At 44.5% G+C, this 18,463-nt stretch overlaps 1 protein-coding gene across 7 annotated transcripts in view; it reads right to left on the bottom strand.

The window, feature by feature from the left end:
* LOC106609289 (plexin-C1) overlaps positions 1–18,463 on the bottom strand; it is a 34,514-nt gene that overhangs the window by 1,053 nt on the left and 14,998 nt on the right. For 5 of the 7 annotated variants that reach the window (XM_045722016.1, XM_045722013.1, XM_045722015.1 and 2 more), the window contains 21 exons: positions 17,179–17,312; positions 16,777–16,953; positions 13,403–13,505; positions 13,021–13,200; positions 12,727–12,897; positions 12,501–12,603; positions 12,182–12,283; positions 11,858–11,961; positions 11,680–11,721; positions 11,424–11,548; positions 11,014–11,212; positions 9,935–10,081; positions 8,861–9,029; positions 8,566–8,666; positions 6,620–6,692; positions 5,886–5,920; positions 5,710–5,805; positions 5,245–5,408; positions 3,247–3,394; positions 464–604; positions 299–373 (listed from right to left, as the gene is read on the bottom strand). In XM_045722016.1, coding sequence (XP_045577972.1) covers positions 299–373; positions 464–604; positions 3,247–3,394; positions 5,245–5,408; positions 5,710–5,805; positions 5,886–5,920; positions 6,620–6,692; positions 8,566–8,666; positions 8,861–9,029; positions 9,935–10,081; positions 11,014–11,212; positions 11,424–11,548; positions 11,680–11,721; positions 11,858–11,961; positions 12,182–12,283; positions 12,501–12,603; positions 12,727–12,897; positions 13,021–13,200; positions 13,403–13,505; positions 16,777–16,953; positions 17,179–17,312 — 2,589 coding nt within the window. The remainder of the gene's footprint in view (positions 1–298; positions 374–463; positions 605–3,246; positions 3,395–5,244; positions 5,409–5,709; positions 5,806–5,885; positions 5,921–6,619; positions 6,693–8,565; positions 8,667–8,860; positions 9,030–9,934; positions 10,082–11,013; positions 11,213–11,423; positions 11,549–11,679; positions 11,722–11,857; positions 11,962–12,181; positions 12,284–12,500; positions 12,604–12,726; positions 12,898–13,020; positions 13,201–13,402; positions 13,506–16,776; positions 16,954–17,178; positions 17,313–18,463) is intronic. The other 2 variants (XM_014207927.2, XM_014207928.2) reach the window with 2 other exon arrangements.

Below are 18,463 nucleotides of genomic sequence, written 5' to 3'. Positions count from 1 at the left end.
AGAACTGAAAACAGCCTGACTCCCACCACACAGAGAAGTGTATAAGCTGTGTTTTATGCTCTGCCTTGACACTGCAGTTACTTCTCATTTCCCAAGACCTAGGCGTTGTTCCAGTCAGCTTTACAGTTACACAGTGGTCATGTTGGCCTGAACAACAGCTATTTCAAGATGTTTAGTCCTGGTTGAAGTGATTAGACAGTCCAGGGGAAGTGTAAAGGTTATGGGAACAATCATGAATGCCAATTAAGGGGAGATTACTCGGGTGGTGAGACTAAAGGGAGTGAAAAAGACAGTTTACCTCATTAAAGTACCGCTGCATGTACTTGTTGAGCTCCCAGAGGGCAGCAGATTCATTGAATTCGTTTTCATGTTTCTAAAGAAAGAAATATAAATTTAATGTCCTTAAAGCACAATATCAAAATTAATTATTTAATAGAAAACTGAACCACTTGATGGGAGGTACCTTTGACTCCTCATGCAGGAATTCCTTGAACTCAGAGCTGCTGATTGGTGGCTGGTCCCTGACCTGCTTGTAGTAAGCCCTTACTTCCTGCTTGTACTGGGAGATATCTTTGGCATAGAGCAGCTTATTGGTTGGGTCATGCTGGAACAGAGAGAGGGTAGAAGAGTCATGTCAAATCTAGGTGATAGGTGTGCTTACATTTGAGCTTCTAGCATTGTCAATGCCAGGTATTCTAAGAGGCCTGGAAGTTATGAGACCAAATCTGTGGCTTGCATTTTGTTTTACATCTATGGGCTCGATTCAAGGTAGAGCTGTCAAATCCATAAGCAGCTACTGGCATTATACCTATCGATGCTAGTGCTGAGCGTTTAACTGACATTTCTTATTTTTCATTTTTTAAAACAACTAATGGATTGACGTCGGTTAAGTTCATTTGAATTCAATTTTGTTTGTTTTTTCTGTGAGCTCAATGCGCAGTTTCTCTAGCGATAAATCAGATCAAGCCTGAACTGTGCGATGTAGTAGGGAGTTGTATTTTCCAACAAGCCAATATTCTACATACTGCAAAGAAACATGGTAATTAACTACAATGACCATAATCCATTGTGCTTCTACTTGGCCTGTCTGTGTAGGGCAAACACAGAAAGGGAGAGAAGAGACAAGCATGTTGCCTCAAATTCTTTGGGTCACTGAAATGTTAGGTCTTGTGAGTGGAAACTTGAAAGTTGTGAGAATTATTTGCAACTTCCAATGCACATTTTTTTGTGAAGACTGAGGCTATATCCTTACAGTTTGACAATAGCCAATAGGCTACTTGAGCATAATGTAGGCCTACCAACAAAGCCAATGGAGCAAATCCCATAACATTTTCACACGGAAATAGCTTTTGATTTCTATGATATAGCCTACAGTAGCCTAATATCTGGTGTTCAATGCAGGCCTACATTGCATGACATTTTTAAAAACATTATTTTACATTATGAAGGGCTTGACATTAATGATTTTTTACTTGGTCTGTAACACTATTGGACCAAATAGGTGACTGTAAATTGTATTGTATGTTGCAAGAAACATCTTCGCAAAATAAAATGTATTATTAACATACAGATAATTAGAATGTAGGCTACCCCTCTGACTATTGGCTTATTTGCATATTCAAGCCTGTCTCAAAATACAACACTGCCCCTTTAATTAAGACAAGCTTTTTACCTGACTGGCTTTTCAAAGATGGCTTGAAATGTAGCCCACAAGTTTTGTGCTCTTGTAGGAAGCAGTACCTCCCCATTGCTGACCTATACTTATCTATAACTAGGGTAATAACTCGCTAACTAGCAAAGAATATCAACAAATGTTCACATGAGCAGCTCTGAACTGATCTGAAAAGCACGTTCATTCACTAGCAGGTGATTGAAAGACCCCTAGTGGGCTACCCACCAATAGAATTCTACTCCGTTGCGCTCTGCCTACAACAAAATCACACCCTCAAATCTTGCAAAGTTTGATTTGTTTCGTTGCATTGAAAAGGGGCTGATATAATGTTGATTCAATCACAGAAAAACATTGATCTATATAGTGCAAACTAATGTGGTGAACTCAGTGAAGTTCAATCTCTTGCGTCTCTGCGCGGCCTGACATTTCTTCTGTGTGGCAGGCCTGGAGGAGGTGCGGGCCTAGCTTGTGCAGTTTAGAGGGAACATTGGAGACAAGACGCTTAAGGTATCTCTACCTGAAAATACATGATCTAAGTGGATCAGTTTAGAGGGAACATTGGAGACAAGACGCTACCTGAAATTACATGATCTAAGTGATTGATAGTTGGTATTCAGCAGTCATAAAAGTATGCCTTATTTACTTTGAAGAACTACTAAAATAGTGATTTTGTCAGACCGCATAGGCAGCAGCTCTATAGAGATGAGATGATGACTTCGAATGAAATAATGAAGTCATCAAATGTATTAAAAAACTGAAATATTGTGAATAAATGATGGTTAATAAGTGATAAGCAGTAAGGGGCAGTCACCACCATCATGGGACTTTTAATAATTGTTTTATTCTGTGTTACAGCATTCAACCCGCATAGAGCATTTCATGTTTAAATAATATATTTGAAATCGAAAACTAATAATCGAATCGAAACTACCTCGAAAAGCACTATTCACTAATGGCCTTGACTCACTGACCAGCAGAGTCCTCAGTAGGCAACCATGCCCAGTAGCGGGCACCTAGGTTCAAACCTACATCCCTGTCCTTAGGGGGCGAGATTCTTGCACCAGAGCCACAAACTCCTTAACATTTATTACACTTCTCTTTGTATATTTGACATTGACAGTTGCAGAAACATACAAGAATTTAGGCTTGAACCTACAACCGCTTTGCTGCTAGGCAGGGATTTAACCATTGGACCACTGTCTCCTTCACATTCTTTACCAGGCTCTTTGTATTTTTGACATAGAGAATTGTGTAAACTTACACAAAAACACAAGAAATTTACTTTGAACCTAAAACATCTCAGGTCCAAAGCAGGAATTTAACTTCGCATTTTCGCATCTTTGAATAAATGACATTAAGGCTTGTGGAAACATACACAAACGCGCAAGATACGAGATTGGAACCACCAACCTTTGTCTGTTACATGGCTCCTAGTATATTTTACATTGAAAGTTGTGTGAACCACCAACTCTTTTTGCATATTTGACATTGAGATTAGCAGAAACGCACACAAAAGCACAAGAGATGAGGTGTGTTAGTCGTTATATTCTGTAATGTCTCTGTCCTGGCCCCACCTTGCCCAACTGTTTCTCAGCCAGGGAGAAGGAGTCCATGAAGGCCTGGGCAATGACAGACAGACAGCCGTCCAGAGGCGGGGTCTTCTCCATGTCGAACACAAACTGGGGGTTCTTCAGGATGTTCACCCAGAACCGCAGGGGCAGGCTAGGAAGGAGCAGGACAGAGGGCCAGTCAAACATTCTATCACTATCCCAATACAGTGAGCAGTGGATTGAGTATGAGTGAGTAAATACAACACATTGATTGGACATGAGGAAAGACATTAAGAAAGATGGATTCTACTATAAACATACTCAAACAGGTGTACCATCAGGGTCATATTCATTAGGCACCAAACGGAAGAAAACACTGAAAAATGGAGGGACTACTTGAACTTAATGCTCATAAAAATAAAATGCTCATATTCGTTTTCCATTGCAAAATGTTTTGCTACAGTGTGATCTAATGAGTATTTGTATTTTATTAAACCTTAATTTAACTAGGCAAGTCAGTTAAGAACAAATTCTTATTTACAATGACGGCCTACCAAAAGGCAAAAGGCCTCCTGCGGGGACGAGGGCTGTGATTACAAATAAAAAATATAGGACAACACGCACATCACGACAAGAGAGACAACACAAATCTACATAAAGAAAGACCTAAGACCACAACATAGCAAGGCAGCAACACATCATGGTAGCAACAGGACAACATGGTAGCAACACAATATGGTAGAAGCACAAAACATGGTACAAACATTATTGGGCATAGACAACAGCACAAAGGGCAAGAAAGTAGAGACAACAATACATCACGCAAAGCAGCCACAGCTGTCAGTTAGAGTGTCCATGATTGAGTCTTTGAATAAAGAGATTGAGATAAAACTGTCCAGTTTGAGTGTTTGTTGCAGCTCGTTCCAGTCGCTAGCTGCAGCGAACTGAAAAGACGAGCGACCCAGGGATGTGTTTGCTTTGGGTTCCTTTAACAGAATGTGACTGGCAGAACGGGTGTTGTATGTGGAGGATGGGAGCTGCAGTAGGTATCTCAGATAGGGGGGAGTGAGGCCTAAGAGGGTTTTATAAATAAGCATCAACCAGTGGGTCTAGCGACGGGTATACAGAGATGACCAGTTTACAGAAGAGTATAGAGTGCAGTGATGTGTCCTATAAAGTAGCATTGGTGGCAAATCTGATGGCCGAATGGTAGGGAACATCTAGCCGCTTAAGAGCACCCTCACCTGCCGATCTATAAATTATGTATCCGTAATCTAGCATGGGTAGGATGGTCATCTGTATCAGGGTTAGTTTGGCAGCAGGGAAAGAGGAGCGATTACGATAGAGGAAACCAAGTCTAGATTTAACTTTAGCCTGCAGCTTTGATATGTGCTGAGAGAAGGACAGTGTACCGTCTAATCATACTCCTAAGTACTTGTATGAGGTGACTACCTCAAGCTCTAAACCCTCAGAGGTAGTAATCACACCTGTGGGGAGAGGGGCATTCTTCTTACCAAACCACATGACCTTTGTTTTGGAGGTGTTAAGAACAAGGTTAAGGGTAGAGAAAGCTTGTCAGACACTAAGATAACTTTGTTGTAGAGCATTTAACACTAAATACAGGGAGGGGCCAGCTGAGTATAAGACTGTATCATCTGCATATAAATGGATGAGAGAGCTTCCTACTGCCTGAGCTATGTTGTTGATGTAAATTGAGAAGAGCGTGGGCCTAGGATTGAGCCTTGGGGTACTCCCTTGGTGACAGGCAGTGGCTGAGACAGCAGATTTTCTGGCTTTATACTCTGCACTCTTTGAGAGAGAGGAAGTTAGCAAATCAGGCCAAAGACCCCTCAGAGACACCAATACTCATTAGCGGCCCACAAGAATCTACCGTATCAAAAGCCATGGCCAAGTCAATAAAAATAGCATCACAACATTGCCTAGAATCAAGGACAATGGTGACATCATTAAGGACCTTTAAGGTTGCAGTGACACATCCATATGACCCAGATGAACACATACCTGTTGGTTTTCCAGATGTGCAGTACATCCGGGTCACTGATCCTCTTGCTCTCTCCCTGGGCGTCCAGGAAGTCAAAGAAGTACTTGATGGCAGGCGGGGTTTTGAGGTTAGGGGTTCCCCAGATCGTTCTGAACAGGTTTTCCACAAACGAATGCACAGCCACCTGAGAAAGGAGGAAGTGGAGGGCATATGGTCATATATAATGTCCCTTACACTGAAACCGCACTGACAGCTCTAAGCAAGCCACTTTAGTACCTATCCATGTTTTTTTTTTAAAGCAATGTTCATAAGGGAAATGAGAAAAGGGAAGGGAACTGTTACACAGTCACTATGTATGCTGGATCTCACGTAACTGAAGAGTCTAGATTTCCATCTTTCAGTTAACCATTTATCAGAGCACAGTGGCAGGTTGAAAGGGGTTGGTTTGACAGGTCAGGATGTAAGTTAACAGTGAGTTTTCTTGCCTTGGTGGAGAGCAGCTTGGTGAGGTACACTTCCTTCAGTTTCAGCTTCTTCCTCTCTGGGTTCTTCTTTTGGTCCTGGTCAATGTCAGGGTCAATCTGGGTCAAAGAGCACCATTAATCAATCATATCAAACGCAAATCAGTGACATCAAATTCAGAGGTCATGTTGGCACTTACCAGATGGAAGTACTTTGTGGAGTAGTTCTGATCGTCTGTGACAAATACACAACAACAGGTCACCATGGATGACTCAATACCAGACAATTGTACTAAATAGCTTCCTGGTTTCTGTTAGTGTTTTATATAAACTGACACAGTTAAGTGGTTTTGCATCTCACTTGTGTTTCACATCTGCCATATAACAATATTACAAAGATGGGGAGGGTAAATGTGGAGCAAAACATGTCTACTTTAAACTCAACTTTACTGAGGAATGTTTGTTTTGTTGAATGTTGTTTTGTTATTTGTATGTTTCTTTGTGTATTTCTTATGGGCCCATGCTGCCTTGATTGAGTAATTGTTTGCACGCAGGGCTCCCTTGTAAAAGAGACCTTGGTCTCAATGGGACTCCACCCTGCCAAAATAAAAGTTTAAATAAACAAATACAATAAATAAAAGATGGACTTTGACAAAGCGAATCGCAAAAGTTACCCCGTGCACACGTGTGTGGTAGTGTGATGAGCATTAACTATGAGCATGCGCTTGTGTGTGTGTGTGAATACTGTTCGTGTGTACTCTGTGTGTAGTGTACTCTAGGCACCCCCCCTTCTCGCACGCACGCACACACACACACACACAACCATTAATTTCCTGTTTAATACAGTGTGAGGCAAAGTGTACAAGATCCACATCTCTAGGAGCTATGGAGGCATGGTGTACTGTAGCATGGCAATCTCTGTTGACACCCTTACCTTTCAGGCTGCTCTGAGGACTCAGACTGGGATGGGTCTTAGAGAGCACTTTGATGGACGCTCCATCTGGTACCTGTAGACACACACCGAGTTAGAGGGTCGATAGTTACCAGCTTCTCAACCAGCTGGTAGACCTAAAATACAGTAATGTTCTACAGTGAGACTAATAAAGAGTACAGGAGTTCTAATCTATTTGTGGTCTGGTTTAGCCTTGTGACAGGCAGCTCAGTCCTACCAGCCAGACTGCCTTGTGTAATACCCTTGTTTGAACCAGGTATTGAGTTTATTTGTTATAATTAATTGGTTATATATTTAAAAGATGATTGAATTGCTCCTAAACTGTAATGTTGTTAATGCATTATGCTTTTGAAGAAATATTTATTTAATGTATAAGTGAATAGTTTGTTTTACTTTGAAGTTTAAGTTTTGACCAATAAGGTCGCTTGTTAAGTTGTGGCCAATGGGAGTTGACCTGGTTAACGGGAGGCCTGGAAAAAAGAGAGGGAAAAGACGTTGATGAGAGGATGGACGTTTTTACCTTAGGACGGTTGGTAAAGAAATTATAAAAGAAGACGACAGAACTAGAACAAAACCCATACCTACTAAGACATGAAGGGAAATACATGTTTTATTTTATAAAAGAGTTATAATTTTGTTAAAACTTAGTAAAGACTGAAGCTATCGTCTCGTTGTGGAGGTATTTGCCAGCCTTGAGGTTAGCCTAGCATCGTGTGACACCGGGAGATAATTGCTTGGGAAGCTTAACGAGTTCGTGTTCCCATGGGATATCGGTTACGGCTAAGGAGTACTGTCTGCATGGGTAGCTGTGCTTGCCTTGGACTTTGTGAGGAAACCTGCATGGAACTGCCATACTTCGCTGAGGGAATATCTACCAAGTCGTGAGTAACCACAACGTGAGGTGTTTCAGGATATTTTTGGATGTCATCATTTTTTTGAGCTCCAATGCACGCCAACGGTTTATTTAAGCAAACTTGAAATAATTTGGACTCATTGGGGTTTATTATTTTTTATGTCTTTTGACGTGTCTGAAAATGTATTTGTGTTTAAAAATGTTTTAATACACATATGGAACGTTATGTATATTGCCATGGTGGAGTCATTGATTGTTTCAATTTAATTTAATGCATGGGATGGTTTATCCTGATTCAATAACAGAAACCTATAATCATTTAATCTGAAGTTAATACCCTATTGTCATAACCCTAGATAGTTTACAATAGGAATTCTTATTGGAGATGTCCTTCTCACCTAACATCCCATGCTGCTGAGATACTCTGCATAAGTTAATATTGTGAGAGTCATATTCGAGCCTGGTGAGAGGGTTACACTTGAATGGAGCTAATACTGTTTGTTATTAGCCTTGAAAAGCAGGCTGCAGAATGAGAGCAGCAGAGCAGTACACTGTACTTAGTACTCTGATTCAATGTCAAGGGTGTTCTGGTCTAGTGGGGCCCTCTACTTATAAGATACCTGACAAATTTGTGCATGTGGTTTGGCGACATTAAGCAACAATTTGACAACCCAATCCGTCTAGTTATTACAACTACTCAGGACTAGATTGAATCCGGATCGCGGAAGATCCGCGTTATAGCACGATTGAAATGGAAAGGTATTTTCCTATTGAGCCGACATATGCAGGGTTTACAGTGAATGCAGTCTCCGCAGACACGGGAACGTTGCCTTTAAATTCCAATCGCGCAGCTCTTCAGCAGTACTGATGGAATCCAGGCATTAGCCATTGAGTAATACTACAGCTGCCAGTGATTGGACCTTTAATCTGCATTTTTTTTTAATTTAGGCCTTCAACTACATGTAAAAAAATATATATTCTCTGTCATAGACGGTGATTTGAGATATGGAGAGAAATATTGAACGTGAGATTAGGCTTATTTCCTGTATCAGGAATCTTGGTAGTGTTCTCTAACCTTGTAGTGCTTGAGTGTGTTGAGCATGGTCACTTCTCCTAGAACCTCTGAGCTGGCATCCACCTCCTTCAGTGGGACAAACCTTCCATTCTTCTCATACTCTGCAGAGTTCAAGAAACAGAGAGAGAGAATTCATTCTAATGAACATTTGAAAGCCATTCCTTTGAAAGAATGTATGATCGATCAAGATGTTTCATTTGAGGTACACATGCTTTTAGAGTCATAATTCCCGCCAGCACTCTTCACTCTTGCATTCTCTCCTAATGTCTCGGACACATGAGGTACGGAAACTGACCGATGTGCATCTGTTGGAGAGGGGTGTTGTAGGGGAAGCCAAACTTGGTCTTGAAGGCCAGGAGAATCTTCTCCTTGACCTGCTCCACCGTGTCACAGTCCAGAGCATTGACCTCAAGAGGCTCACTGACCTCTCCGTCTGTTCCCACAGCAAACAGCACCTGTAGCCTCTGGGGTGGAGGGTGGGTGGAGGAGGGGGTCAACAGACACACATACATCATGATGTAGGCTACTTACATGAGGTTTGGGTTATAAAATTAAACGTGAGATAAGATCTATTCATCAGTGTGGCTAACCACTGAAGCTAACCTTTCCCACTATCTTTCTAGTTGGGTCAGGGAAAACATACAACTAGCTACATTTTTATAAAGCCACATGTCTGTGTATATCACTTGATAGACTTCATACAATAAAACCTATACACTACAGGGATAACATTTCTCTGGTATTAGAAACCACTGAGCAACTGTCTCAGCAGGATTACCATATGGCTCAACCTATGCTTATAAAGACTAGAGTCTGGGTCCATTTTGGCTCTGATCCATTTACTTCTAGACTCGTTTCTTTCATTTAAATGGGTTAATCTTTCGCTTCTGAGAGACAAACTGAGAAATGTGCGAAAGCGGAGGCCATATCTACTAATAGCTTCCTAAAACAGCAATAGTTTCCCTGTCAACATCGCATGTGAGGATCTTTGTGAGGGTAACATCACTAGCTCCCCTAACCACAACTAGCAGACTAGCTCCCCTAACCACAACTAGCAGACTAGCTCCCCTAACCACAACTAGCAGACTAGCTCCCCTAACCACAACTAGCAGACTAGCTCCCCTAACCACAACTAGCAGACTAGCTCCCCTAACCACAACTTTTCTGGTAACAAACAAAACATAAAGGAGGAACTGCCAACTACCTCTCTCGCCTTGCCCTAGATCCAGGAAGGGTGTGTTCGTGGCAGTGTGCTGTGTGTGTGTGTGTGTGTGTGTGTGTGTGTGTGTGTGTGTGTGTGTGTGTGTGTGTGTGTGTGTGTGTGTGTGTGTGTGTGTGTGTGTGTGTGTGTGTGTGTGTGTGTGTGTACCATTGGGCTGAAGTCCTGAGCCTGCCACAGTAACCAGTCTTCGTTAAGTGTGTAAAGAGCCTTTTCTGTGACTGAGTCCACTGGGCCTTTAGACATCTGCTGGGTCAGAGCACACACCAGCAGGAAAAGGGGCTGGCCCACGCTCTCCTGTTAGGACACAACACACACACACACAGCTCAGTTAAACACACCCAAACCGGTATTCAATTAGGTATGATTCATTAACATGCACGCATATGAAAAGTTACAAAAACAGACACTCATTTACATAGACACTCAAACACACGTGGAAATGTATGAGAGAAAAATAAAAAATGTACTGTGAGCTAACCATAATGACATGGAGGGTAATAAATACATACAATATGAATGAATAAGGCTTTGATAGAAGTAGCAAGAAAATAATAAATATAGACTGATATAGATAGACGGACGGACCCCGAGGAAGCCGTAGAGGCAGACGGATGGACCCCGAGGAAGCCGTAGAGGCAGACGGACTGACCCCGAGGACGCCGTAGAGGCAGACGGACGGACCCCGAGGACGCCGTAGAGACAGACGGACGGACCCCGAGGAAGCCGTAGAGGCAGACGGACGGACCCCGAGGAAGCCGAGGAGGCAGGCGGACGGACCCCGAGGAAGCCGTAGAGGCAGACGGACGGACCCCGAGGAAGCCGTAGAGGCAGACGGACGGACCCCGAGGAAGCCGTAGAGGCAGACGGACGGACCCCGAGGAAGCCGTAGAGGCAGACGGACGGACCCGAGGAAGCCGTAGAGGCAGACGGACGGACCCCGAGGAAGCCGTAGAGGCAGACGGACGGACCCCGAGGAAGCCGTAGAGGCAGGCGGATGGACCCCGAGGAAGCCGTAGAGGCAGGCGGACGAACCCCAAGGAAGCTGTAGAGGCAGACGGACGGACCCCGAGGAAGCCATAGAGGCAGACGGACGAACCCCAAGGAAGCTGTAGAGGCAAACAGACGGACCCCCCGAGGAAGCCATAGAGGCAGACGGACTGACCCTGAGGAAGCCGTAGAGACAGACAGACTGACCCTGAGGAAGCCATAGAGACAGACGGACTGACCCTGAGGAAGCCGTAGAGACAGATGGACATCCAGTTGGTAAGCAGCTTCTCTACGATGGACTCGGTGCGTCGCAGCATGAGTTTGGGCTGGGAGTTACTGGGCTGATCCATCAGAGCCCTGAGTAGTTCCTCCATCACCTGGGTCAGGTAGGGCAGGTCACCGTGGAGGGACACGGTCAGCAGGGAGGCCACCGCACACCTTGTAGGACACAACAAACATCAGACTTATGACATCTCTATTACCTGCTATACACACCAACCTGCTCATCCATAATGACTTAAACAACACCTAAACCATTTCTACTGTACTATATACATTACCTTAACCTTATCTGTCGTATATCCTATACCCAAACCAGCTAAGTGACTCTTGGTCTAAACTGTGTCCTGTCCTGTCCTCACTGACTCACTTCTCCTTGACGTTGAAGTTCTTCTGCTCCTCCAGAGCGTGGACAAAGGAGGTGAGGAACACCTGATCCCGGATCAGTCTGGACAGGGCCTGACAGCTCTTGTCTGGCTGCACCTTCACCGCGTCCTGACCACAGGACAGATGTTAGCTACTTATGGAAATCTATTACATCCTCTGTTTCCCTTCCAGTCATTGATAAAGTAATGTTATGGCAATCAGACGAGCAGATTTCCCATACGGTTCAAATCAAATCTCACCTGGCCAATGTCTTTGATACAGGAGGTCATCACAGGTCCACCCTAATAGAAACAATAGGACAAACTATGAACATTAAAACACAACCCATCTGTCCATTTAATACAACATTTCTTATTTTAAAGCAGACTGTATTAGGTATACTGCATCGACTCTGTTCTGTGTTCTGCTCCTACGTACGTCAGGGAAGAAGATCCTGGAAGCAAAGTGCTTGTAGTCCAAGAAAGGGATGGCTCCAACGTTCTCAATTAAATCACACTTTTCCGTCTGCATATCCACAAATCCTAGAGAACAGAAGGGTAAGTAAAGGCGTTTATTTTTGGTGTAACTGTAGCGTATGAACCCTACGTGTTAATTGCATGTGGGTGGTAGTCATGGGTCTTTACTCTGTTAAATCCATTTATGATGCCAATTTGGTGCATCAGTGAGTATGAGTGTGTGTGTGCCTATCTGCGTGCGATTTAAATAATATAAATCAAGGTCGGGGTGACCACGACGACTGACCTTGTCTGATGTCATTTCTGATGTCACATTCCAGTAGTTCCAGCTGCTTGTTCATTTGTGCCGCCATTTTCCTCTGTTTATTGTAGGAATACCACACCGCACCTGGTCAGGACAGGACAAGAGCTTTATTCACACACACACACACACACACACACACACACACACCACCATACCTAAACCTATTCAACCAAACCAGGTCAGACCTAATTTCAGAACCCAGAACCAAATCTTGTGTGCCAGCTACTTGATTGGACATGTACAGTCTGTCATGAGACACGAAGTCAAAACAAAGTTGATGAAGGTGAAGGTGAATACTTACCCACAATGACCACAATGATGATGGGTAAAAGCACAAGGATGATTAGCAGTGAAGGTGCAGCTTGTTTTGGTAAAAGTGTTTTGGTGAAGTTACCAACTCTTATCTGAAAAACAAACCCATCATAATGCGTGTTGACTGTAAAATACTATTTCCAAGGACAGTTCTGATTCTGAGTTTCCACGAGCAACTCACAACCTTTTTGGATTTATCTGAGTAAGAGGTTTACCCTCAGTGAATTGATGTTAGCGTTGTGAGTGTTCTTTATCTCACAGATGACAGAGTCAGTCTCGTTGCTCGTCTCGATGGTGTCCATGACACACTCTACATCCTGGTTCTCCTCCTGAACACCAAACACTAAGATCTCTTCTGTGGTGATGTTCAACTTGTCAGCCCTTTTCTGAAATAAAAATAGAAATGGAATGTGAGTGTATGAATGAATGAGAGAGAGAGAGAGAGAGTGTGCTACCAGCGTACATATGTGTGTGTATCCATGCCTCCATGCATGTGCATGTGTGTATACCTCAATGGTGACACGCAGGTCATTTCCTGTCTTGATTGCGGTGTAGCTGGTGAATTCTGGGTCGGGATGGTAGGTGAGCTGTGATGAGCAGGCCAGTGTCTGATTGGCCACTCTCAGAGACACAGTGGAGGTGACTGCCTGGTTGATGTGTTCAAAGAGAGGTGTGTGGTACCACAGAGTCTAAAAACACCAACAACATGAATTAGAATACCTCAGATATTGAGGCCCCCATGACTGATTTCTGTGTTGTGTGAAGGTGAAGGTTTGGTGAGGTGTGGCAGTGTGCATGTTCATATTAGGTGACTGACTGGTTACGTGAGAGTGGGTGAAGACATGACACTTAGTCAAGAAATCAATTAAATCAGTGTGTTAAGATGCCTACCTCAGAGCTGTAGTTGGTATGGATGGTCTGAGGGGCGTGGTCATGAACAACTCCCTCCACAAACTCCAGATGGAACCCTTGGACCTTGATCTTCCTCTTCCCACTGCAGGACACATACGAAATCATCCAATCAGAGGAGGGTTATTGGTCACACCTAGCGTGCTGATGGGAATTGTAGTCATGTCCCATCAGCATTATTTAAATAAGCCAGAGAAAGAAAAAAAAGTTGTAACACAAAACAAAGCATTTCACAGAATAAATTAAGTAAAACTAGCTAACCAAGCATGATGTCACGTCCTGGCCAGTATAAGGGTTAATTGTCATTTTAGTTTGGTCAGGACGTGGCAGAGGGTATTTGTTTTATGTGGTTCGGGGTGGTGTTTTGGTAAAAGGGCGTTTGATTTAGTATTTCCGGGTTTTGGTTTATGATCTATGTTTATGTAATTCTATGTTGAGTCTAGTGTGTCTGTTTCTATGTTTGGGTTCATTGGGGTTGGGACTCTCAATTGAAGGCAGGTGTTGTCTATTTGCCTTTTATTAAGAGTCCCATATATGAGGGTGTGTTTGTGTTTGTGTTTGTCTGTTGTGGGAGATTGTTTTTGCACTGCGTTAGGATAGCCTGCAAAACTGTTGCACTGTCATTGTTTATTGTTTTTTTGTATAGTGTTCACGTGAGCGATTAATTAAATAAAAAAATGAACACGACATCCGCTGCGTATTGGTCTACATTTTCAGACGACGATTTCGCTATATCGTCAGAAGACGAAGACAGCCGTGACAGAATCTCCCACCAAACCAAGACCAAGCAGCGGAGAGAGGAGCAGCACGCTCAGGATACGGACTATGGGGAGAGATGGACATGGGAGCAGGTTATGGCCGGAGAAGGCCCATGGAGTAAGGATGGTATGGACCGGGAACGTTTCCGAGGGACACGACTGGCGTTGAAGCACGAGAGGCACCCCCAAGACATTTTTTTTGGGGGGGCACACGGGTAGGTTGGCTAGGCCTAGGAAGAGCCGGAAGCCAGCTACCCGTGGTTTTATGGAGGAGCATATGAGGTGGAGAGCGCCATGTTTCGCTGAGGAGCGCACTATCTCACCCATACGCACGCACAGGCCGGTGCGCGTTATTCCAGCCCCTCGCAGGTGCCGTGCTAGAGCAGGCATCCAGCCTGGTAGGAGGATGCCTGCGCAGCGCATCTGGTCGCCGGTACGCCTCCGAGGACCAGGCTATCCAACTCCCGCTCTACGCACGGCTACCATCAGGCCCCTGCACAACCCAGTCCGCCCTGTACAAGCACCCCGCTCGTACAGGGCTACTAGTTCCATCCAGCCAGGACGTGTTGTGCAGGAGGTAAGATCAAGACCGCCTGTGCGCCTCCATAGCCCTGGGTTTCCAGCTCCTGTCTCTCGTGCGGACCCGGAAGTGCGTCAGCCCAGTCCGAATCGTCCTGTTCCCGCTCCCCGCACTAGCCTGGAGGTGCGTGTTCCCAATCTGGTACGCCCAGTACCAGCACCACGCACCAGGCTTCAAGTGCGTAAACCCAGCCTCGCCAGTCAACAGTCACCAGAGCTGCCCAACAGTCAACAGTCACCAGAGCCGCCCGCCAGTCAACAGTCACCAGTGCCGCCCGTCAGTGAGGAATCGCCAGAGCCGCCCGTCAGTCAAGAGTCGCCAGAACCGCCCGTCAGTCAAGAGTCGCCAGAACCGCCCGTCAGTCAAGAGTCCCCAGAACCGCCCGTCAGTCAAGAGTCGCCAGAACCGCCCGTCAGTCAAGAGTCGCCAGAACCGCCCACTAGTCAGGAGCTGCCAGAGTGGCCAGACTGCCCGGAGATGCCAGAGTGGCCAGACTGCCCGGAACTGCCAGAGTGGCCAGACTGCCCGGAACTGCCAGAGTGGCCAGACTGCCCGGAACTGCCAGAGTGGCCAGACTGCCCGGAACTGCCAGAGTGGCCAGACTGCCCGGAACTGCCAGAGTGGCCAGACTGCCCCGGAACTGCCAGAGTGGCCAGACTGCCCGGAACTGCCAGAGTGGCCAGACTGCCCGGAACTGCCAGAGTGGCCAGACTGCCCGGAACTGCCAGAGTGGCCAGACTGCCCGGAACTGCCAGAGTGGCCAGACTGCCCGGAACTGCCAGAGTGGCCAGACTGCCCGGAACTGCCAGAGTGGCCAGACTGCCCGGAACTGCCAGAGTGGCCAGACTGCCCGGAACTGCCAGAGTGGCCAGACTGCCCGGAACTGCCAGACTGCCCCGAGCTGCCAGAGCTGCCAGACTGCCCCGAGCTGCCAGAGCTGCCAGACTTCCCCGAGCTGCCAGAGCTGCCCCGAGCTGCCAGACAGGCCAGACTGCCCCGAGCTGCCAGAGTGGCCCGACTGCCTGGAACGGCCAGAACCGGAGCCACCTCCAGATATAGGTGGGTTGGGGAGGGGGGGTGTAGCACAGTGCCGTCGTTGACGGCAGCCACCCTCCCTTCCCTCCCTTTAGTAGGGGGGAATTTTTGTTTTGTTGTTGTTTGGGGTTGTTTTTCTTGTTTTCTTGAGGTGCTTCCGGGGTTAGCACCTTTAAGGGGGGGGTACTGTCACGTCCTGGCCAGTATAAGGGTTAATTGTCATTTTAGTTTGGTCAAGACGTGGCAGAGGGTATTTGTTTTATGTGGTTCGGGGTGGTGTTTTGGTAAAAGGGCGTTTGATTTAGTATTTCCGGGTTTTGGTTTATGATCTATGTTTATGTAATTCTATGTTGAGTCTAGTGTGTCTGTTTCTATGTTTGGGTTCATTGGGGTTGGGACTCTCAATTGAAGGCAGGTGTTGTCTATTTGCCTTTTATTAAGAGTCCCATATATCCTTTTATTAAGAGTCCCATATATGAGGGTGTGTTTGTGTTTGTCTGTTGTGGGAGATTGTTTTTGCACTGCGTTAGGATAGCCTGCAAAACTGTTGCACTGTCATTGTTTATTGTTTTTTGTATAGTGTTCACGTGAACGATTAATTAAATTCAAAAATGAACACGACATCCGCTGCGTATTGGTCTACATTTTCAGACGACGATTTCGCTATATCGTCAGAAGACGAAGACAGCCGTGACACATGAAGAATCTGCTTTAGAGAGCTACCAAAAGCAAAAAGGGAAGCCAGTGCTGAGCAGCTGAGAGAAAGAGGGAAATGAAACATCTATTAAAACACTGTTATATGAAGCAACTTCTGGGAAGCGGCTCACTTTCTTATCCCATCAGACAACACCATGGCCAGTAGCCATATGTGGAAACGAGTTACAGGCATGTTTCTTAACCACTGTATAGCTTGTGTGTGTGTGTATATATAACAATTCTGATCATATGTGCGTACCTAAGTGTATGTGTTTGTGTGTTTTTACCTAGCCCAGGTAGAGCTTGGTATTAGCCCAGTGCAGGATGGTGAGGACCCATAGGTGACAGTGGCCTTGCCCAGACAGCGACCATCTGGCAGCACGGCACACACACTGACAGAACCTTTGTCTCCACCGGGGATGTGGAACGTCAGACTGGACCCAGTGTGGTTCCACACTGGAGACCTGACCATGTGATACACACACTACACAGGTTAGAGACACACTTTACCAAAACACAGTGATAAGGCATTGGGTTTTCATGAATGAAGTGAGCACCAGTGAAAAAAACATCTAAATCATTGTTTAAAAGCATTGATTTAAATAATCAACAATTTATTTATCTCAAAAAATGATGTTTGCATCATTAGAAAACAAATCATATTCAACCGATTGTCCACTTTGACTCACTCCTTGAGACTGCAGTTCATGTGCCCTTGGATGCGAACCTTGATCACATGATCCAGGTTCTCTCCATTCATCAAGGCATGGTTTCTCCCATGGAAGGACAGAACACTGGGCTCTATGGAAAATATCACTGGCTCCTAACAAACACACAGAGAGGCAGACACAGACAATATTTCTGATAAAGACAAGTGAAACTAAATATGTGTTTGTGGCCGCAGGCTTGCTCTTTAGTTTTGGTAAATAATGATGAGTGACAAAGTTAGAGGCATAAATATCATACCCCCCCCTCCCCTTTTATTGTAATGGTGAAAGGTTAGTATGTCTTGGGGGTATAATATAAAATGCTAACCTCCCCTGTTATTGTAATGGTGAAAGGTTAGCATGTCTTGGGGGTATAATATAAAATGCTAACCTCCCCTTTTATTGTAATGGTGAAAGGTTAGTATGTCTTGGGGGTATGATATTTTTGCATCTGTAACTTTCTCACTCATCATTATTCACGATTCATTCAGTATTATCTGTAACCACAGTAGCATCCACATTAATGTAGAAGTGTTTAGAAACATATTCTATTCTTATTTACAATAAAAGTGACTCCAAAACTACACAATACATTATTTACCATTCATTTCAATTGGGCAAAAAAAATATCTGAAACTTAACCAAAACAAATATGGGACCAAAATACTAAACTTTTGACAACTTTAATACACATAAGTGAATTTGTCCCAATACTTTTGGTCCCCTAAAATGGGGGGACTACGTACAAAAAGTGCTGTAATTTCTAAATGGTTCACCCGATATGGATGAAAATACCCTCAAATTAAAGCTGACAGTCTGCACTTGAACTTCATAGTCATTGTATCATTTCAAATCCAAAGTACTGAGCCAAAACAACATAAAATGTGTCACTGTCTCAATACTTTTGGAGCTCACTGTATGTAATTATGATGGATGGTTTGAAATCTACTACTACTGCCCTGGGGCACAGTCATGTGATCCATGATCCCCACTGTAAGAGGTATGATGACTTGACTCAGAGACAAAGGCTCTATTCTCAAACATCTTCTTACTATATATAACCTTTTTGATCTATCTGGTTGAGATAAAATCTCTATTTTACGAGTGATCTAAATGTAGGATGCGAATCTACAAAAGATGCCCAGATCTATGAATATTGCTCTGTCTAACTGAATATAGTATCTTGGCATTGGTAGACATCCATTTGAGTGTCTTCATTTTGTCCTCAGTCTTAGCTTTCGAGAGCGTGAGAGGGTGAGGTTTGAAA

The sequence above is a fragment of the Salmo salar genome, chromosome ssa07 (assembly GCF_905237065.1).
Source record: "Salmo salar chromosome ssa07, Ssal_v3.1, whole genome shotgun sequence".
Classification (NCBI taxonomy): Eukaryota; Metazoa; Chordata; class Actinopteri; order Salmoniformes; family Salmonidae; genus Salmo; species Salmo salar.
Note: the sequence above shows the minus strand (reverse complement) of the source record. Positions and strands in the feature narration are given on the sequence as shown.